This window comes from Oncorhynchus gorbuscha, unplaced genomic scaffold (genome assembly GCF_021184085.1).
Source record: "Oncorhynchus gorbuscha isolate QuinsamMale2020 ecotype Even-year unplaced genomic scaffold, OgorEven_v1.0 Un_scaffold_346, whole genome shotgun sequence".
NCBI lineage: Eukaryota > Metazoa > Chordata > Actinopteri > Salmoniformes > Salmonidae > Oncorhynchus > Oncorhynchus gorbuscha.
The window spans coordinates 676917-698402 of record NW_025745205.1 but is presented as its reverse complement, the minus strand read 5'-3'; the positions used below and the strand labels follow the sequence as shown (position 1 = coordinate 698402).

The window sequence follows — 21486 nt, the reverse complement described above, 5'->3', positions numbered from 1 at the left end:
GTTTAGACCTCCTTTTTCACCATTTTAAGCTATCAACTCCAAACCAACGTTGACAGGTTCGATCTGACCATACTTAGATTGCTCGTCAAAATATTTTTTTCTTCTTATATACTTTTTTAACCATAACCATTTACAATTTGCATTAAATTAACATCGGTTTGAATGAGGACCATAGGAATACAGAGGTAGCTATTGAAAACGGTCTTGCTCCTTGGCCAATTAAACTACCAGACCAACATTAAAATGTTCAGGCTTTCCTAATTTAAAATTATTTTAAACTGTTATTGCCTATAACTATATCAATTTGCAGAAATTAGCATAAAATAACTCACCAACAGTAAACTATTGAAACGTTCAAGATAGACCAAACCAACTTTGACATGTTAAGGCCATTGTAACTTGAAATGATTTAAAACATTTAACTATTACTATATAAATAGTTAAGGTTTTATACTACTTCCACTACCACAAAATACTTTTAGAGCTAAAGAAAGCCCCACAACTTTACTTAATGTAAAGTTAGCAATGTTTTTTTTTCCATTTACAATATTCTAATTTGTAAAAACAAACAATGAAATGTTGTTAGCTAGGAATCCCATTGGCTATTTATCCATTATATTTACAGATTAACATGTGTGCTTTCTCAGTGCGGTGCTTCAGTTCGTTTTGAGACTACTAAACCTTAGCTTTTATTTACTTATTTTTAACCGAATAAATATATGTATTCTCTTTAAATTCAGGTTGTTTGCGGATTCTATATTTTTGTATTTGAACTTAATAGTGAAATAATTTTTTGGAGGACAAGGAAGGCGGATTTTCAAAACATTCGATTCATTTTAGTAGCACCAACAACATGATAAAGCAGCGGGTGGCAACGTTGACAGGTAGAACTAACAAGTCGTGTGTGTAACCAATTTTTTATTTTAAAAACCAACCTTTTATTTTGAAAAACAGTTCAGGAAGTAGCCCTAGTTTTGTTTCCGGAATTAATTTCTGTGTTTGTAGTATACCGTCAACATTGTGAACTTTAAATTCTCAAAACATTGACTGAATACTGCAAATTACTATAACATCATTATTGAATATTTACATAGTTCCAAAGACATGTGCGATAGCGTCGCCTTTCATGCTCAGCTAGCTTCGATAATTGAGGTTTTGGCGAATGCAGCGGTTGCCGAAATCTGTAAACTTGTAGATGATGGCCATGCTGCCTTACGTATGGAAATTTCCCATAGCCAGAAAGAAATTGATAACCTGCGGAGGAAGCTGCTTTTGACAAAATACCAGAGTTCTCAACGGGGCACAGAGAAATTCGGAGCCCTGCGACGCACAGTTCACAGGCGCGACACCGATCTTGTTGCCCGAGCAAGAGCGAGCTTTGTTGGAAAGTCATCAGGCAGACATGGATATTGTATGTTTTTTACCTTATTGAAACACGTTCAAAATCATTTGTAATGTAGAATATATAACATTTATGATGGTTTATTTTTTCTGGTGCAGTGGAGAATCGTTGTTCCAACAGTGAAGGGGACAACTTCACAAAGGATGTCACGAACTGGAATGACGCAAGACGCACAGCGACAGACCCGGATGGGAGCATGCAGGTCAGTTGTCATAGACATGGTCAAATTGATGATTTGTTTTCTCATTTCAAATGGTGTCGGGGATATTTTTCTAATCAAATGTTTCTGATGATAACAAAACAGATGGCAGATATGCAAGAGTCACCTCTTATCAAAATGGAGAACCTTGGCTCAAGCAGAACAGAAGGTCATTTTATGCAACTAATCAAATCTATGCCATTTACACATTGTTGAGTAAAGCCTTTATTGCAGTATTTGATAAACTTCTTAGTCATAAGCCATAACTAATAAATAAGGCAAAAAAATAATCCGTCTTCACTACAGGAAGCTGATGCTGTGCTTTACGTTGACCCATTTCAGAGATTGTCCAACCAGTCAGTGAGAGCAGTGAGAAGATCATTGTGGCAGAACCAGGTTCTTCATCATCTACTGAACCCACAGACCTGGACCAGCAGGGCAACAGACACAGAGCTCCAGACACCTCACTCAATATAGAACCTGAAAACCAGACGTTCCAGCATCCAGCATCACAATACAGCAGAACAAGACAGGACCATCAGGTTGCTGAGGGTGTGACCTGGGAAACTGACCATCAACCCATAGAATACAGCCTGTCCCATTGGACAGAGAACCAAGAGACTGACAACCCAACTGTGAAAGCTCCTCAGAATTCCGGGCAAGACTCCAAGAGGCTGTCTGAACATCCAGGGAGGAGAGGGGCGCCTGGTAACTCTGGGGTCTGCATGTCTGCTTCAGGCTCTCTGGACTGGCTGCCTGATGTGGTGATGGTGGACTCAGTTCCCATTAAAGTGGAGGCAGATATGAGTTCAGAATGGAGCATAACTGGCCAAGAGTTGACATCTGGAGAGGTCTGTTCAGACAGCAGGCAGCTTGTGGACAACAGAGGAAGAGGGGGAATGGAGTCTGGACAGACATGTCCCCTGACACTCAACATGCAGAACAAGGGACAAATGTAGGACCAAGGTCCAAGTTGCCAGATTTCAACGGACTGTCCACCCAAAACAGCTTTTCATCTCCAAGTGTTACTCTCCTCCAGGTTCCCCAAAGAGGGAAGCCAGCCCCCTTCCTGAATTTCAACAGAGGCTACAATTTTTCATCGAAAGGCAAAGAAAAGCAGGGGCAACAGCTAACATCTCACTCGCCCAAGAGGCAACTCCGGTGCAGCCTCTGTGGAAAGCCTTTCCCTCAGCCGGCGCAACTGCGGAGTCATATGCGGGTCCATACGGGGGAGAAACCGTACGGCTGCAGCCACTGCACAAAGCGCTTCTCCCACAGGCACCAGTTGAAGATGCATGAGAGAGTCCACACCGGAGAGAAACCATTTCACTGTGTCTACTGCGGGAAGTGCTTCACCCAGTCTAGTCACATGAAGAGGCACCTCCTCGTCCACACTGGTGGCAGGCCACAGGACACTGTGCTGCCCTGAGTGTTCCAGGGTGAAATTTTCCCTTGGTACAGATCTAGGATCAGCTTCCTCTTCTCCAATCCTAACCTTAACCATTAGTAGGAAAACATCTAAAACTGACCCAAGATCAGTGTGTAGGGGCAACTTCACACTACTCCGCCTGGTGTAATTATAGGCAAGGCCAGGAGTTTTTCCTCACCACGTGACCAGACCAGGGAAAAACTCCTGGCCCTAGTTGTAAGGGGAATAGCTCAACACTACTGTGTTTTAATATGCATACTGGGTCTTTGTTTTTAACAGTTTGGATATTTACCACATTGAACACTACCATCGGTGTGTAGTGGTAGTGTTTTCAGGTCAGCTGTCTTGATGCTTGGTCCGGAGTGGATTGATAATGTATAAGTTATTACAGGTGAAGATTTTAAACATCCTTATGAATTTGTATTGGTGCAGTGGTAAACCAAAGAACAGCAATTAACAAAGAAGCTCTGGACAGGTGTCTGGGTGAGCTAGGCCTGTTGGTGGTCGAGAACGCATTGCTCGGCTCATCTCGTACCTGGACATAGGGAGGAGGAGGGTGCAGGGAAGAGTGTGACGATGACTGTCACTTTCTGGACATCGACATGGCAGAAGAGAAGAGCCACAGGTTCCCTGGGTGCCAGCACACTCCTGGCCCTTGAAACAGATCTGGCGACCCAGCACGTGCAAGGCGAGAGTGCTGACCTGGAATGGTAGGCTGTCAATGGTTGACTTTATAGAGGGTTTATTATGGTTAGATTTATCGGCGGCTTTATAGAACTATCTTGATATCACTTTACACTTTCCATAATATTCAGCCTAGGAAAACCTATTCAAAGTGGCAATTTGTTTTTGAGTCCCAGAATTAGAATGAATAGAATTAGAATCCATTCAATCAGAATTCTCTCTTGATTTATTCTTTTCCATCCTGATGTGTTTCGAGTAAGCTAAACCAGTTAGGATGTGCACCAGTACTCTCGAACAAAGCTACTCACTCACCTCTTCTTTACTCTCAGAATCCCCAGAGGTACCATGGTCTGGGAAACTTCATCTCCTGGAGGTAAGTAACAGTACCTGTTGGTTTATCTAACCTAGAACAGGCAGAACATCACCTTCCTACTTTCATAATATCAGATTTGAAACCGTTCACTCATTGTTTTTGATTATCCATACATGATGCTAATTATTTTTTGTGATAAATTCATATAATAGATTAATATAAATGTCTTCTAGACTTGGACATGCAGCTTAGGTGACTTTCCTCTCTCTATATATATATAAAACATACATACATACCACTGCTTAGCGGCCAAACTGATTGTTCCGGACTAGCACCTGAACTATAAAATATGGAAACCACTGAATTAACTTTCTTTGCAGCTTCCTCTGGAGTCGCTGGTGTGGATCTTCTGGGATATGCTGCGTGTGGATGGGAAGAGAGGCTGCTGGAACCTGTCTCTGGTAGCGGAACCTTCCGTACCATCCTGAGAAAGCTGTCATCAAGGCAAAGAGTGGCTGCTTTGAAGAATATAAAGGATATTTTATATGAACTCTTTTTTTAAATTACTACATGATTCCATATGTTAATTCATAGTTTTGATGTCTTCACTATTATTCTATAATGTAAAAAATAGTAAAAAATAAAGAAACCCTTGAATGAGTAGGTGTGTCCAAACTTTTGACTGGTACTGTATATACTTTTAAAACTATAACCAATAAAATGTTTCATAAATGAACATGGGTTTGGATGAGAACTATAGGAATACAGAGGTAGATATTCAAAACAGTCTGGCACCTTGGCCAATTAAGCTACAAGACCAAACTTTAAAACATTCGGCTATCCTACCCTTAAAATGCTTTAAAACTGATGGACTATAACTACATTTGCATAAAATTCTCTGTAAAAGGAACTATTGAACTGTTCCAAGTTAGAGACACCAAACCAATTTTCACATGTTGAGGCCATCTTAACTAAAAAAATATTTAAAACATTTAAAAACTATAACTACAAATGTGCATAAATTAGCATATCCATAAAAGCGTACAGCAGTTGTCGGAGTTTAGAGTGACGAAAAGTAGCTAGCTAACAGCTCTCTTGTCTCGTCATTGAGCAGCCCAAATGTAGCTGTTGCTATCGGTACTCACACATGCAGAGGAGAGCATGGGGCAGTGCAGGAAGCAAGGGACAAACCGAGATTAGCTACTGATACTAATGGAGGAAGTTACTGTGTTTCTTATTTTGTGTTGAGAAATCGGGCTACGATAGGGTAGGTCCTGAGCGTCACCAGCATGGGTAGGGCTCGGCCTAAAATGTCATGCCCCTGCTTTTCTTTTCATTCAAATAGTTCAACTACCACTAAAATACTTTTAAAAAGATGTCATCACTAGATGCACCATCATATTTCCCTTCCCAAATAATAGCCTAAATGTTTCTAATTCCTTATGAGTTTCTCCCTTCCACCACAACAGAAAGTCTTCATTTTCTATCTCACTTTGAACAACAGACCTATGAATACTCTACTGTTTGATCATTACATCATCAAACAAAAATCAAACTTTATTGACATTTTTACCAAATGCATCTATTTATCTGAAACCCCCAGCATGGATTGAGTTGCTTTGCTTTCCTACGAGTGTTGTCTACATAATCCAGCCTTTTATTACCATCATCTGACAGATCTATGTCCTATGTCTTTCTTCTTTCAGTTTTCACACTCAACTGTAGTTTAGACATTGTGATCTTACTGCCCTACAATCCAAAGCAATAAGGTTGATATAGTAGTCTGTCAAAGTAATCAGACCAATTGTTTTACCTAATATAACTTGACTACAGTGCATTCAGAAAGTATTCAGACCCCTTCCCTTTTTCCACATTGTTACGTTACAACCTTATTCTAAAATGGATTAAATTATTATTTTTTCAATCTACACACTACACTATAATGACAAAGTGAAAACAGGATTTTAGAAATGTTTGCAAATGTATAAAACATTTAAAAAAATACCTAATTTACATAAGTAATCAGACCCGTTGCTATGAGACTAGAAATTGAGCTCAGTTGCACCCTGTTTCCATTGATTCTCGATATATTTCTACAACTTGATTGTAGTCCACCTGTGGTAAATTCAATTGATTGGACATGATTTGCAAAGGCACACACCTGTCTATAAGGTCCCACAGTTGACAGTCCATGTCAGAGCAAAAACCAAGCCATGAGGTTGAAGGAATTGTGTCGAGGCACAGATCTGGGGAAAGGTACCAAAAAATTCTGCAGCACTGTGAAGGTCCACAAGAACACATTGACCCCATCATACTTAAATTGAAATAGTTTAGAACCACCAAGACTCTTCTTCTTGGTCGCCCGGCAAAACTGAGCAATCGGGGAGAAGGGCCTTGGTCAGGGAGGTGACCAAGAGCCGGATGGGCACTCTAACAGAGCTCTAGAGTTCCTCTGTGGAGATGGGAGTACCTTCCAGAAGGACAACCATCTCTGCAGCACTCCACCAATCAGGTCTTTAGGGTACAGTGGACGGACATAAGCCACTTCTTAGTAAAATGCACATGATAGCCCGCTTGGAGTAAACCAAAAGGCACCTAAAGTCTCTTAGACCATGAGAAACAAGATTATCTGGTCTGATGAAACCAAGATTGAACTCTTTGTCCTGAATGCCAAGTGTCACGTCTGGAGGAAACCTGGCACCCTCCCTACGGTGAAGCATGGTGGTGGCAGCATCATGCTTTGGGGAAGTTTTTCAGTGGCAGAGACTGTGAGACTAGTCTGGATCGAGGGAAAGCTGAATGGAGCAAAGTACAGAGAGGTCCTTGATGAAAACTTTCTCCAGAGTGCTCAGGACCTCAGACAGAGGGTGAAGGTTCAGCTTCCAACAGGAAAATGACTCTAAGCACACAGCCAAGACAACGCAGGAGTGGCTATGGGAGCAGTCTCTGAATGTCCTTGAGTGGCCCAGCCAGAGCCCGGACTTGAACCCGATCGATCTCTGAAGAGACTTGGAAAATAGCTGTGCAGTGACGCTCCCCATCCAACCTGACAGAGCTTGAGAGGATCTGCAGAGAAGAATGGGAGAAACTCTCCAAATACAGGTGTGCCAAGCTTGTAGCGTCATACCCAAGAAGACTCGAGGCTGTAATCACTGCCATAAGTGCTTCAATAAAGTACTGAGTGATGGTCTGAATACTTATGTAAATGTCATATTTCAGTTTTATTCATTATTTTTTTGCAACATTTTCTAAAAACCTATTTTTTCTTTTTCATTATGGGGTATTGTGTGTAGATTGAGGGGGGCAGGGGACTATTTAATCCATTGTAGAATAAGGCTGTAAAGTAACAGAATGTGATAAAAGTCAAGGGGTCTGAATACTTTCCGAATGCACTATTTAAAGTAAATGCTTTGCTTTAAATAGTAAAGTAAACTGGTTCAACTTCTTCCACTTTAAGGAGCTAAAGCAAGCCCCAGAACTTTACTTCATGTAAAGTTACCATCTAGTTAGTAATTTCTTTATACAGATTTGTAATTTATATAAAAAAATATTTATATCTAGTCAGATTGTTATTTCTACTGTTACATTGTTCAGAATTAGAATGCATTCTCAGTGTGGTGCTTCAGTTAGTTTGGAGACTACTAACCCTTAGCTTTCTCTCTTGATTGACTTATTTTTAACTGAAGGAGTACATTTATTCCTTTTAAATTCAGGTTGTATGCTGAGTCTATCTTTTTTTACTTTAACTTATTAGTAAAATTGTTGAAGGACGACGTGTGCTTGTTATGTTTTTATTCACTTAATTGAAAGGCAAATTATAATTTGGTAAACAATTTGATTCCTTTTAATAGCAGCAACAATATGATACAGCAGCAGGTGGCAATGTTGGAAGATTGAACTAAGGTAAATCGTGTGTGTGTGTGTGTGTGTGTGTGACCAACCTTTATTTTGAAAAGCAAACTCTTTTTATTTTGAAGAACGATCCAGGAAGTAGCAGAACAAAAACAACTACAATTGTGTTCAATGCTCTATGGTGTGAACTGTGTAGTCTGAAGACGTTGACTTTACACTGCAATGCAAATTACTATAACATAAGTGCTTAACATAAACATAGTGCTAAGGACATGTCCGATACTGTCGCATTTCATGCTCAGCTAGCCTCCATCGTCGAGGTATTGGCGAATGCAGCCGTTGCCGAAATTTGCAAACTTGTAGATGACGGCCATGCTGCTTTACGTTTGGAAATTTCCCATAGCCAGAAAGAAATTGAGAACTTGCGGAGGAAGCTGGTTTTGACTAAATGTCAGACTTCTCGACGGAGCGCAGATAGATTTGGAGCCCTGCGACGCACAGTTCACAGGCACGTGGACACTAATCATGTTGCCCGGGGAAGAGGGAGCTTTGTAGTGAAGTCGACAGGCAGACTTGGATATTGTAGGTTGTTTACCTTATTTAAACACTTTTAAAAATGGTTGGTAATGTAGAATCTATAACGTTTACGAGGGTTTCTCTTGTTTGGTGCAGTGAAGAATCGTTTTGACGACATTGAAGAAGGCAACTTCATGCAGGATGTCACTACCTGGACAGACGCAGGACGCACAGCGACAGACCATAATGGGGGCATGCAGGTCAGTTATAGACATGGTCAAATGTATTATTGTTTAATCATATTTCAAGTGCTGTTGTGGATATGTTATTAATTAAAGGTTTCTGATGAATACAAAACACAGATGGCAGATATGCAAGAGGAAACTTGTGTCAAAATGGAGAACCTTGACACCAGTACAATAGAAGGTATTTGTTGTTGTTGAAACTAATCCAACCCTATGCAATGTACATGTTCAGTAAAGTTGTCAATGTTTATTTCAGTATTTTATTAACTTCATAACTCATAACCAATAAATAAGGCAAAGAAGAAAACGTCTCCACTACAGGAAGCTGATGCTGTGCTTTACGTTGACCCATTTCAGAGATTGTCCAACCAGTCAGTGAGAGCAGTGAGAAGATCATTGTGGCAGAACCAGGTTCTTCATCATCTACTGAACCCACAGACCATCTGGACCAGCAGGGCAACAGACACAGAGCTCCAGACACCTCACTCAATATAGAACCTGACAACCAGACGTTCCAGCATCCAGCATCACAATACAGCAGAACAAGACAGGACCATCAGGTTGCTGAGGGTGTGACCTGGGAAACTGACCATCAACCCATAGAATACAGCCTGTCCCAATGGACAGAGAACCAAGAGACTGACAACCCAACTGTGAATGCTCCTCACAATGCAGGGCCAGACTCCAAGAGGCTGTCTGAACATCCAGAGAGGAGAGGGGCGCCAGGTAACTCTGGGGTCTACATGTCTGCTTCAGGCTCTCTGGACTGGCTGCCTGATGTGGTGATGGTGGACTCAGTTCCCATTAAAGTGGAGGCAGATATGAGTTCAGAATGGAGCATAACTGGCCAAGAGTTGACATCTGGAGACATCTGTTCAGACAGCAGGCAGCTTGTGGACAACAGAGGAAGAGTGGGAATGGAGTCTGGACAGACAAAGTGTCCCCCTGACACTCAACATGCAGAACAAGGGACAACTGTAGGATCAAGGTCCAAGATGCCAGATTTCAATGGACTGTCCAACCGAAACAGCTTTTCATCCCCAAGGGTTACTCTCCAACAGGTTCCCCAAAGAGGGAAGCCAGCCCCCTTCCCAAATTTCAACAGAGGCTCCACTTCTTCATCGAAAGGCATAGAAAAGCAGCCGCAACAGCTGACGTCTCACTCCAGCAAGAGATATCTCCGGTGCAGCCTCTGCGGGAAGCCCTTCCCCCAGGCGTACCTAAGCAGGCACATGCGGGTCCATACAGGGGAGAAACCGTACGGCTGCAGCCACTGCACCAAGCGCTTCTCCCACAGCCACCAGCTAAAGAGGCATGAGAGGGTGCACACCGGAGAGAAACCGTTTCAATGTGTCTACTGTGGGAAGTGCTTCACTCAGTCCTGTCACATGAAGAAGCACCTCCTCGTCCACACTGGCGGCAGGCCACAGGACGTTGGGCTGCCCTGAGTGTTCCAGGCTATAGTTCAGACTAGATACAGATCTAGGATCAGCTTCCTCTCCCACAATCTTAACCTTGACCATTAGTGGATTTTTTAAATTCTTTAAACTGACCCAACATCAGCATCTAAGGGCAACTTCACACTACTCCTCCCAGTGTAATGATAGGCAGGGCCTGGAGTTTTTCCTCACCACGTGACCAGGCCAGGGAAAAACTCCTGGCCCTAGTTGTAAATGGAATGTCTCAACACTACTGTGGTTTATATATGAATACTGGGTCCATGTGTTTTTCACTTTGAATGGTTTCCTCATTGACCGCTTCCCTCTGTGTGTAGTGGTCGTGTTTTCAGGTCAACTGGCTTGATGCTTGGTCCAACGTGGATTGATCATGTATAAGTTATTACAGGTGAAGATTTTAAATGTATTTTAGTCAGTTAGCAGACACTCTTATTCATAGCAACAAGAGCATTTAGGGTTAAGTGCTGTGCTCAAGGGCACATTGACAGATTTTTCAGCTTGTCGGCTAGGTGATTCCAACCTGCGGCCTTTCAGTTATTGGCTCAACGCTCTTAACCGCTTGGCTACATCCTTATGAATTTTTATTTGTGCAGTGGGGAACCAAAGCACAATAATTAAGACTACATTTCCATTAACCTGTCAATAAGACAGATTCCCTATCAGACTGATAGACTGTAACGATGTAGATAGATTTTATATCATTGTGAACAGAGTTCCGGAAGCACTGGACAGGTGCCTGGGCGAGCAAGGCCTGTTGTTTGTTGCTCGTCTCTGTTCGTACTTGGACGCAGGGATGAGGAGGAGGAAGGCGCAGGGTTCCCAGACGCCAGCACACTCCTTGCCCTGGAAACGAACCTGGCGACCCAGCAGTTACAAGGAGAGAGAGAGAGTGCTGACTGGAATGGTAAGCTGTCAATGTTTGTTGTTTATACAGGGTTTAACATGGTTGGATTTCTAGAGTTCGATAAAGCCATCTTGATACCCCTCTACCCTTCCCATCATATTCTGCCTAGGAAAACACTTTTCTATTCAACGTTGCTGAGATATTTAGTCACATAATTAGAATCCATAGAATGGTCCTTTGGAGGATGGATTTTTGGGATATATTTGACATATGTATCCTAAAGCGTAATTAATTGAAGTTTGAATATTTATGCCATTTTGGCCTGACCAAATATTACTTTTTAAGATTCCACGCTTCAGTTATAGGTGCTACAAAGCAACATTTAGTGTCATATACAACTTTACCACTTGCTCTGTATTTTGATTAGTATATTGATTGCAATAACACATTTCTTGCATTCATTTATGAATATTTATAAAGGAATATTAAAAGTACATGTTTTTTTATTTATTAGGCTTTAAACATTTTTTTTTACAAATATTGTCAAACATAATGTACAATTCAATTCAAAGTTCTGCTAGCTTTAAAGTTATGGCTTCTTTTATAGAGATACTTTGGCATAGTTAACAATGTAACCAATCACAGCCCTCCTTTGTTCCTAGGCCGTCATTGAAAATAAGAATTTGTTCTGAACTGACTTGCCTAGTTAAATAAAGGTCAAATTAAAAAAACGTTTTTTAAAGTGTCATTGCACATCCTGCAAATCAACAGCAGAGGTGACTATTTTGAATCCATTTTCACATTCACTCTGTTGGTAATGCTTAAAAATGTGTTTATTACTCTAAAAGTAGCAGAGATTCCACTCTGTATCTTTGATATGCCCATAGTGTATTATGTCCAATAATATATTGAAAAATTAGCCAAATCAAAAGTGGGATCTTTTCACTTCATGTTGATATTTTTCTATATTCTGAAATATATGTAAGAAATGTTATTGAAATCAAAATGCATATGACAGAGCAAGCAATTTATCTTCATATGACACCATGTATTGGCATGTAGCACCTACAGATGAAACAATATGGAGTCTTACAGGAGTCCTGGGTAATGTCAAATTCAAACTAATAGTTAGTTATTTCTAAATCATGCTTTAAGACACTGTTAAATATATATATATATATCTCCTCAGCAAAAAAAGAAAGGTCCTCTCACTGTCAACTGCTTTTACAGCAATCTTAACATGTATAAATAGTTGTATGAACATAACAAGATTCAACAACTGAGACATAAACGGAACATGTTCCACAGACATGTGACTAACAGAAATGGAATAATGTGTCCCTGAACAAAGGGGGGTCAAAATCAAAAGCAACAGTCAGTATCTGGTGTGGCCACCAGCTGCATGAACTACTGCAGTGCATCTCCTCCTCGTGGACTGCACCCGATTTGCTAGTTCTTGCTGTGCGATGTTACCCACTCTTCCACCAAGGCACCTGCAAGTTCCTGGACAATTCTGGGGGGGGGAATGGCCCTAGCCCTCACCCTCCGATCCAACAGGTCACAGACATGCTCAATGGCTCTTTGCTGGCCATGGCAGAACACTGACATTCGTGTCCTGCAGAAAATCATGCACAGAACGAACGAGCAGTATGGCTGGTGGCATTGTCATGCTGGAGGGTCATGTCAGGATGAGCCTGCAGGAAGGGTACCACATGAGGGAGGAGGATGTCTTCCCTGTAACGCACAGCGTTGAGATGGCCTGCAATGACAACAAGCTCAATCCGATGATGCTGTGACACACCGCCCCAGACTATGATGAACCCTCCACCTCCAAATCGATACCGCTCCAGAGTACAGGCCTCGGTGTAACGCTCATTCCTTCAACGATAAATGCGAATTCCGACCATCACCCCATGTCAGACAAAACCGCGACTCGTCAGTGAAGAGCACTTTTTGCCAGTCCTGTCTGGTCCAGCGACGATGGGTTTGTGCCCATAGGCAACGTTGTTGCCGGTGATGTCTGGTGAGGACCTGAGGCCTACCCCTCAGTCCAGCCTCTCAGCTTAACAGGCCTACAAGCCCTCAGTCCAGCCTCTCAGCTTATTGATGGAGGGATTGTGCGTTCCTGGTTTAACTCTGCCAGTTGTTCTTGCCATCCTGTACCTGTCCCTCAGGTGTGATGTTCGGATGTACCGATCCTGTGCAGGTGTTGTTACACGTGATCTACCACTGCGAGGACGATCAGCTGTCCGCCCTGTCTCCCTGTAGCGCTGTCTTAGGCGTCTCATATTACGGACATTGCAATTTATTGCCTTGGCCACATCTGCAGTCCTCATGCCTCCTTGCAGCATGCTGAAGGCACGTTCACGCAGTTGAGCAGGGACCCTGGATAGCTTTCTTTTGGTGTTTTTCAGAGTAAGTAGAAAGGCCTCTAGTGTCCTAAGTTTAAATAACTGTGACCTTAATTGCCTACCGTCTGTAAGCTGGTAGTGTCTTAACGACCGTTCCACAGGTGCATGTTCATTAATTGTTTATAGTTCATTGAACAAGCATGGGAAACAGTGTTTAAACCCTTTACAATGACGATATATGAAGTTATTTTGATTTTTACGAATTATCTTTGAAAGACAGGGTCCTGAAAAAAGGGATGTTTCTTTTATTGCTGAGTTATTTATATATTTCAATAAACAATCCTGTTGTGTGTGGAGGGGAAGTGAGGCAACTGGAACCTGTTTCTGGTCTGTCGAACCTTCAATACAATGCTGACTAATTACGTTTTCAGGAAGTACTCCACATGGAAGGTTAGTATGCTCTGAGGTCAGTTTCATGAACCATGTTTCCCCCCAAAATCCTTCCAGATAAAGGAATGTCATGAATCTCATTCTGTGATTGGTTGTTACAGTCTTGCAAACATCATTGTATGTCAACACTGTGCAAACACCTCAAAAAGGGTCTGTGTCCCATAGACCTAAGATTCTTTACTTGTGCATTCATATTCCATGTATTCCATTCTGGTTTGTCTGACAATCTTTTGTCCTGTTATGTGTTTATTTTCCAGAGATCTGATCCTGAACCCAAGTAGTTACTGAAAGGAGGAGAAGCCAGTACATTTGGTTACAGGTCACTGTGAAGGACAACATGTTATTTAGGTGTTTAGCTATTACTCAAGACTATCAGAAATCCCTTTGGCTATTTATATACAGTACCAGTCAAATGTTTGGACACACCTACTAATTCCCAAGTGGGCCGCCAGAGTGACGCAGCGGTCTTAGGCACTGTGTCTCAGTGCTAGAGGTGTCACTACAGACTCTGGTTTGATTCCAGGCTGTGTCACAACCGGCCGTGATTGGGAGTCCCATAGGGCTGCTCACAATTGGCCCAGCGTATTCTGGGTAAGGGTTTGGCCGGGGTAGGCTGTCATTGTAAATAATAATTTGTTTTTAACTGACCTGCATAGTTAAATAAAGGTTCAAAAAATACTTTGAAAGTTTCTTCAAGTGCAGTCGCAAACACCATCAAGCGCTATGATGAAACTGGCTCTCATGAGGACCACGACAGGAAAGGAAGACCCAGAGTTACCTCTGCTGCAGAGGATACGTTCATTAGAGTTAACTGCACCTCAGATTGCAGCCCAGAATAAATGCTTCAGAGTTCGAAACATCTCAACATCAACTGTTCAGAGGAGACTGAATCAGGCCTTCATGGTCGAATTGCTGAAAAGAAGCCACTGCTAAAAGACACCAATGAGAAGAGACTTGCTTGGGCCAAGAAACACGATCAATGGACATGACTGGGGGGAAGTCTGTGCTTTGCTCTGATGAGTCCAAATGTGCAATTTTTTTTGTGAGATGCAGAGTAGGTGAACGGATGATCGCCGCATGTGTGGTTCCCACTGTGAAGCATGGAGAAGGAAGTGTGATGGTGTGGGGGTGCTTTGCTGGTGACACTGTCTGTGATTTATTTAGAATTCAAGGCACACTTAACCAGCATGGCTACCACAGCATTCTGCAGCGATATGCCAGTCCCAATAAGTGCAAACGAGATGGGATATCATTTGTTTTTCAACAGGACAATGACCCAACACACCTCCAGGCTGTGTAAAGGCTATTTGACGAAGAAGGATAGTGATAGAGTGCTGCATCAGATGACCTGGCCTCCACAACCCAGTTGAGATGGTTTGGGATGAGTGCCCAGCATATGTGGGAACTCCTTCAAGACGGTTGGAAAAGCATTCCTCATGAAGCTGGTTAAGAGAATGCCAAAGAGTGTGCAATGCTGTCAAAGCAAAGGGTGGCTACTTTTAAGAATGTAAAATCTAAAATATATTTTGATTTGTTTAACACTTTTTTTGGTTACTACATGATTCCATATGTGTTATTTCATAGTTTTGATGTCTTCACTATTATTCTACAATGTAGAAAGTAGTAAAAATAAAGAAAACCCTTGGAATGAGTAGATGGGTCCAAACTATTGACTGGTACTGTATTCTGTATTACATTTCAAATATATATTTGTCTACTGTTACATTGTTTAGAATTGGAGTGCATTCTCATTGTGTGCTTAAGTTAACCCGTAGCCTACTCTTTAATTTACTAAGTTTTACTAACTTGTTTGTTTTAGATTGTATGCCTATTCTGTTTTTTTGTGTAGAACTAAATAGTAAAATAATCATTTTTGGAGGACAAAGTGTGTGTTTGATTAAATTCACTACTTCAATGAAAGTCAAAGAAGGCTGATTTAAAAAATATATAATATTCCTTTCAGTAGCAGCTACAATATGATACAGCAACCGGTAGCAATGTTGGAACTAACATACGTCGTGTGTAATCAACGTTTATTTTGAAAAACGATCCAGGAAGTAGGTGACATCTTGTTTCCGGAACAAGAAGAGTTGCGTGAAGAAGCGTAGTTTATATTGGAAACAGTGAAGTCTTAAGACGTTGACTGAACAATGCAAATTATTATAACATAAGCGTTTAACATAGAGCCAAGAAGATGTCCGATACTGTAGCCTTTCATGCTCAGCTAGCCTCCATCATTGAGGTTTTGGCAAATGCAGCCGTTGCCGAAATCTGCAAACTTGTAGATGACGGCCATGCTGCCTTACGGTTGGAAATTTCCCATAGCCAGAAAGAAATCGACAACCTGCGGAGGAAGCTGGTTTTGACAAAATTCCAGAATTCTCGACGGAACGCAGATAAATTGGGAGTCCTGCGACGCACAGTTCACAGACGCGTGGACACCGATAATTTTACCCGGACAAGGGCAAGAGAGAACTTCGTAGAAAAGCCAACAGACAGACTTGGATATTGTAGGTTTTAAACTTATTTCAAAACGTTAAAATGAATGGGTCATGTGAAATATATGACTTTTGAGCGTTGTTCTTTTCTGGTGCAGTGCAGAATTGTTTTGCCGACAGTGAAGGGAGCAACTTTACGCAGAATGTAGCCAACTGGAGAGACTCTGGACGCACAGCAACAGACCGGGATTGGGGTATGCAGGTCAGTTGTCATAGACATGGTCAAATGTATTTTATTTCCCCATATTTCCAATGGCGTTGGGAATATTTTTATAATAAAATGTTCCTGATGAATACAAAACCCAGATGGCAGATATGCAGGAGGCACCTCTTATCAAAATGGAGAACCATGGCACCAGCAGAACAGAAGGTATTTTTGTTAAACTTATCTAATCTATGCACTTTACACTTTGTTGCTTGACCGATCCTTCAATGTTTATTGCAGTATTTGATTAACTTCTTAGTCATAACCCATAACTAATAAGGCAAAAAATAATCAGTCTCCACTACAGGAAGCTGATGCTGTGCTTTACTTTTCCCCATTTCAGAGATTGTCCAACTGGCCAGTGAGAAGATCATTGTGGCAGAACCAGGTGCTTCGTCATCTACTGAAACCACAGACCATCTGGACCAGCAGGGCAACCGAGAAAAAGCTCCAGACACCTCACTCAATATAGAACCTGAAAACCAGACGTTCCAGCATCCAGCGTCACAATACAGCAGAACAAGACAGGACCATCAGGTTGCTGAGGGTGTGACCTGGGAAACTGACCATCAACCCATAGAATACAGCCTGTCCCAATGGACAGAGAACCAAGAGACTGACAACCCAACTGTGAATGCTCCTCACAATTTAGGGCAAGACTCCAAAAGGCTGTCTGAACATCCAGAGAGGAGAGGGGCGCCTGGTAACTCTGGGATCTGCATGTCTGCTTCAGGCTCTCTGGACTGGCTGCCTGATGTGGTGATGGTGGACTCAGTTCCCATTAAAGTGGAGGCAGATATGAGTTCAGAATGGAGCATAACTGGCCAAGAGTTGACATCTGGAGACATCTGTTCAGACAGCAGGCAGCTTGTGGACAACAGAGGAAGAGGGGGAATGGAGTCTGGACAGACAAAGTGTCCCCCTGACACTCAACATGCAGAGCAAGGGACAACTGTAGGATCAAGGTCCAAGATGTCAGATTTCCATGGACTGTCCACACGAAACAGATTTTCATCCCCAAGGGTTACTCTCCACCAGGTTCCCCAAAGAGGGAAGCCAGCCCACTTCCTGAATTTCAACAGAGGCTCCACTTCGTCACCGAAAGGCATAGAAAAGCAGCCACAACAGCTGACGTCTCACTCGCCCAGAGGCAACTCCGGTGCAGCCTCTGTGGAAAGCCCTTCCACCAGCCGGCGCACCTGCGGAGTCATATGCGGGTCCATACAGGGGAAAACCGTACGGCTGCAGCCACTGTACCAAGCGCTTCTCCCACAGCCACCAGCTGAAGATGCATGAGAGGGTGCACACCGGAGAGAAACCATTTCAATGTGTCTACTGTGGGAAGTCCTTCACCCAGTCCGGCAACATGAAGAAGCACCTCCTCGTCCACACTGGTGGCAGGCCACAGGATATTGGCCTGCCCTGAGTGTTCCAGGGTGAAGTGTCCCCTTGGTACAGATCTAGAATCAGCTTCCTCTCCCACAATCTTAACCTTTACCATTAGTAGAAAGAAATGCTAAACTGACCCAACATCAGTGTCTAGGGGCAATTTAACACTACTCTACCGGGCGTAATGAAATGCAGGGCCAGTAGTTTTTCCTCAGAATGTGACCAGACAGGGGGAAAACTCTTGGTCCTAGTTGTAAGGGCTCCACACTCGTGGATTTTCATATGAAAACTGAGTCGATGTGTTTTTAACAGTTTGATTGGTTTCCACATTGAACAGTTCCGGTTTGTAGTGGTAGTTTTTTCAGTTTACTGGCTTGATGCTTGGTCCAGAGTGGCTAGATAATGTATAAGTTATGAAGAAGACTCGATCCCGAGCTAGCCTGATGACTCTCACTAAATTATTCAGCTGCTCTGTCGTTCACAACATACTTTAGTCTGAGACTGCTATCATTGAAGTTGTTTGTGGTGATAAGGGACACTGGGTGTTGTACAAAATAAAGTCATTGGTAATTGCATCGTCTCTAACCAATTAAAAATGTCCATGCCAATGACTAATTTTAGAAACATATCTTTAATCACTCGTTTTCTGACTCTGGTCCAACCCAATCGGTTTCTGGACCAATCAGATGGCCCTGGATGTGTTCGCATTCAGTGAAAGGTCTGTGAGGTACTCCGATCTGGACTCATTGCTCTCAAGAACCTGACGTCCGAGGGAGTGGCAGGGTTTGGCCAGAGCAAAGAGTCTTGGGAGCCAAGAAAACCCTGAGCCCCAGTAATATCTGAAAGTAGAATCCAGTACATTGTGGTTACAGCTTCCTGTGAATGACGACATAAACCATTATATTATTGCTGTATGATTGCTGCACTGCATACACCCCTATTACCAATTTAATTATTAGTGTGGTTTGCTAAGCGCGAGACCCCACTTTAAATTTGTCATGCTTTTATATTATTATTATTTGGAATACTACTCCTCTAACACCGTTTAAGCTAGAAACGCCATTCAAACTTTAAACGTGCAGAGCGGTCAGGACCAATGTGCTTGCATACAACTTTATATAGCTTTTGTACTTTTTAAACTATTAAGCTTTTTGTCCCTTATTTACTTCTATGGTTTTTATTCAACATTCTAAAGGTCCTATTGTGACATCAAGTCCCAGACTTCCAACATCCATTCATGGTGAATAATACCATTTTTGACACAAATCTGCAACTTTGACCACATTTCCAGCACTTTAAATAAAAACCTAGAGGGTATGACATTGAGGTCTACTTCTCTGGTATTCAAATCTGGAATCGGAACATAATTATCTACTACCAATAAAAAGTTACAGCGGTTTGTCTGAGTTTAGAGTGACGAAAAGCAGCTAACTGAAGTCAGATGTCTCGTCGTTGAGATGCCCAAACGAAGCCGTTGCCATGGATACCAATGCATTTTAATGGTAAGAATGTGCCACGTACTAGAATGGTAACCTTTTTTTAAATAATCTACATTTACAGTATCTCCTCTTTAACCATTTAAATTATCAATTCCAAACCAACATTGATATGTTCAGACTATTCTAAATTCAAAATTTAGATTGCTTGTCAAAAGATTTGATGCTATATATACACATACAATTGGTAGAAATGAACATGGGGTTTGAATGAGAACCATAGGAATACACAGGTAGCTATTCAAAATGATCTTGCTACATGACCAACTTTAAAACATTAAGGCTATCCTAACTTCACTCTTTAAGATCTTTATCAACTACAGATTTGCATAAAATAACTGCACCGTTCAATTTAGGGACACCAAACCAGCTTTCACATGTTCAGGCTATTCTAAATTCAAATGATTGAACTGGTATCAACTACAAATATATAAATTAGCACATCAATCAAAAGTTAGAGATCTTTGTCGGAGTTTAGTGACCAAAAGTAGCTAACTAACGTCAGCTCTCATGTCTCATCATTGAGCCGCCTATGGAGCCAATGCTATAGATACTCAGGCAGAGGAGCGCATGGTGCAGCGCAGGAAGCAAGTAACAGGAAGTTACTGTGTTGAGCAATCGGGCGCTGGTAGGGCCTGAACGTCACCGGCATGGGTAGGGCTCGGCCTAAAATGTCATGTATTTCTGCTTTTCTTTTAATTCAAACTTCTGAACACTTTCCCAATAGGTTAGACAGAAACTTAGTGTATGATGTCGTCCTCTACGTCACTGCTATTCAAGCTGAAATGGTGATCACTGTTAGCCTAAATAGTTTCTTTATTAGATACAACTACAGCTAGCTAACAATAGTTCTACATACAAACCTATTATACATAGTTCAACTTCCACTAAAATACTTTTAAAGATCTGTCAACACTAGCTGTGTCATATTTCCTCCCCAAATAATAGCCTAAATGTTTCTAATTCCTTTTGAGTTTCTCCTTCCACCACAACAGCAAGTCTTCATATTCAGAAAGGAAAAAAGTTGCAGAACCATTATTTATTTTCTCTCGTTTCAACAAGACTGCATTATACAACAGATCACAGCCAGAAACAAGCATGTTAGCAAAGCTTGAATTAATGAATGGATATGCAGCAGGGAAAACGACGGGGCATCTGGCTAAAGATGCACGGCATATTGCCAACAAGACAACAGTATTGCCAACATGCCAACAAAATAATATTTGAGTTTCTGACTTTGAACAGCAGACTTCTGAGTTTCCTACAATTGTTGTACTGTTTGATCATTATATCATCATTCAACAAAAATCGAACTTGATTTACACAATGTTTTACAAAAAGGAAATCATGCATTTATTTATCTGAAACACGAGCATGGATGATTGAGTTGCTTTGCTTTCCTTCGAGTGTTGTCCACATGATCCAGACTTTTGTTACCATCATCTGACAGAAGATAACTGGAAGAAGAAAGACAAAGTTTTCACTCAACTACTGTAGTTTAGACATTTTTGTCTAACTGCCCCACAATCCAAAGAAATAAGGTTTATATAGTAGTCTATCAAAGTAATCAGACCAATTTGTTTTACTACATTTTAATTGATTGTACTATTTGCTTTAAATAGTAAAGTGAAACTTGAGCTTCCACTACCACAAAAATACTTTAAAAGCTCAAGCAAGCCCCACAACATTACTTCATGTGAAGGTACCATCTAGTGAAGTGTTTTTGTATTTAGTGTCATTTATTGTAAAATCAAATCTCCTAAATGTTATTTACACTGAAAAAAATATATGAATGCAACAATTTATAATATTTTACTGAGTTACAGTTCATATAAATGCTTTAGGACCTAATCTATGGATTTCACAGCTGGGAATACAGATATGCATTTGTGGGTAACATACGTTTAGAAAAAGGAAAAATTGTGCTTATGGAACATTTCTGGGATCTTTTATTTCAGCTCATGAAACATGGGACCAACACTTTACATGTAGCATTTATATTTTTGTTCAGTGTAGTTGTTTACCCATTACTCAGGACTATCTGAAATCCTATTGGCTATTTATTCATTCTATATTCAGATATTTAAATATTTCTACTGTTACATTGTTCAGAATTAGAATGCATTCTCAGTGCGGTGCTTCAGTTAGTTTTGAGA

General features: G+C 41.4%; 1 protein-coding gene and 2 pseudogenes across 2 annotated transcripts; all 3 read left to right on the top strand.

The window, feature by feature from the left end:
- The first annotated feature begins 596 nt into the window (after window positions 1-596).
- LOC124017873 (Krueppel-like factor 12) lies at window positions 597-14259 on the top strand. Of its 2 annotated transcripts, none has more exons than XM_046333125.1 (5): window positions 597-1411; window positions 1501-1604; window positions 8758-8821; window positions 8998-11001; window positions 14000-14259. In XM_046333125.1, exons 1-4 carry the CDS (start codon window positions 1105-1107, stop codon window positions 10086-10088), a joined length of 1566 nt encoding a protein of 521 aa, XP_046189081.1. In that variant the 5' UTR covers window positions 597-1104; the 3' UTR covers window positions 10089-11001; window positions 14000-14259. The 2 variants fall into 2 exon arrangements, with proteins under 2 accessions (XP_046189081.1, XP_046189080.1); XM_046333124.1 differs by lacking the exons at window positions 597-1411; window positions 1501-1604 and adding exons at window positions 8010-8461; window positions 8552-8655.
- Window positions 1692-4069, top strand: LOC124017884 (annotated as a pseudogene).
- Window positions 14260-15305: 1046 nt separating the features above from the next.
- Window positions 15306-19231, top strand: LOC124017875 (annotated as a pseudogene).
- Window positions 19232-21486: the final 2255 nt, after the last annotated feature.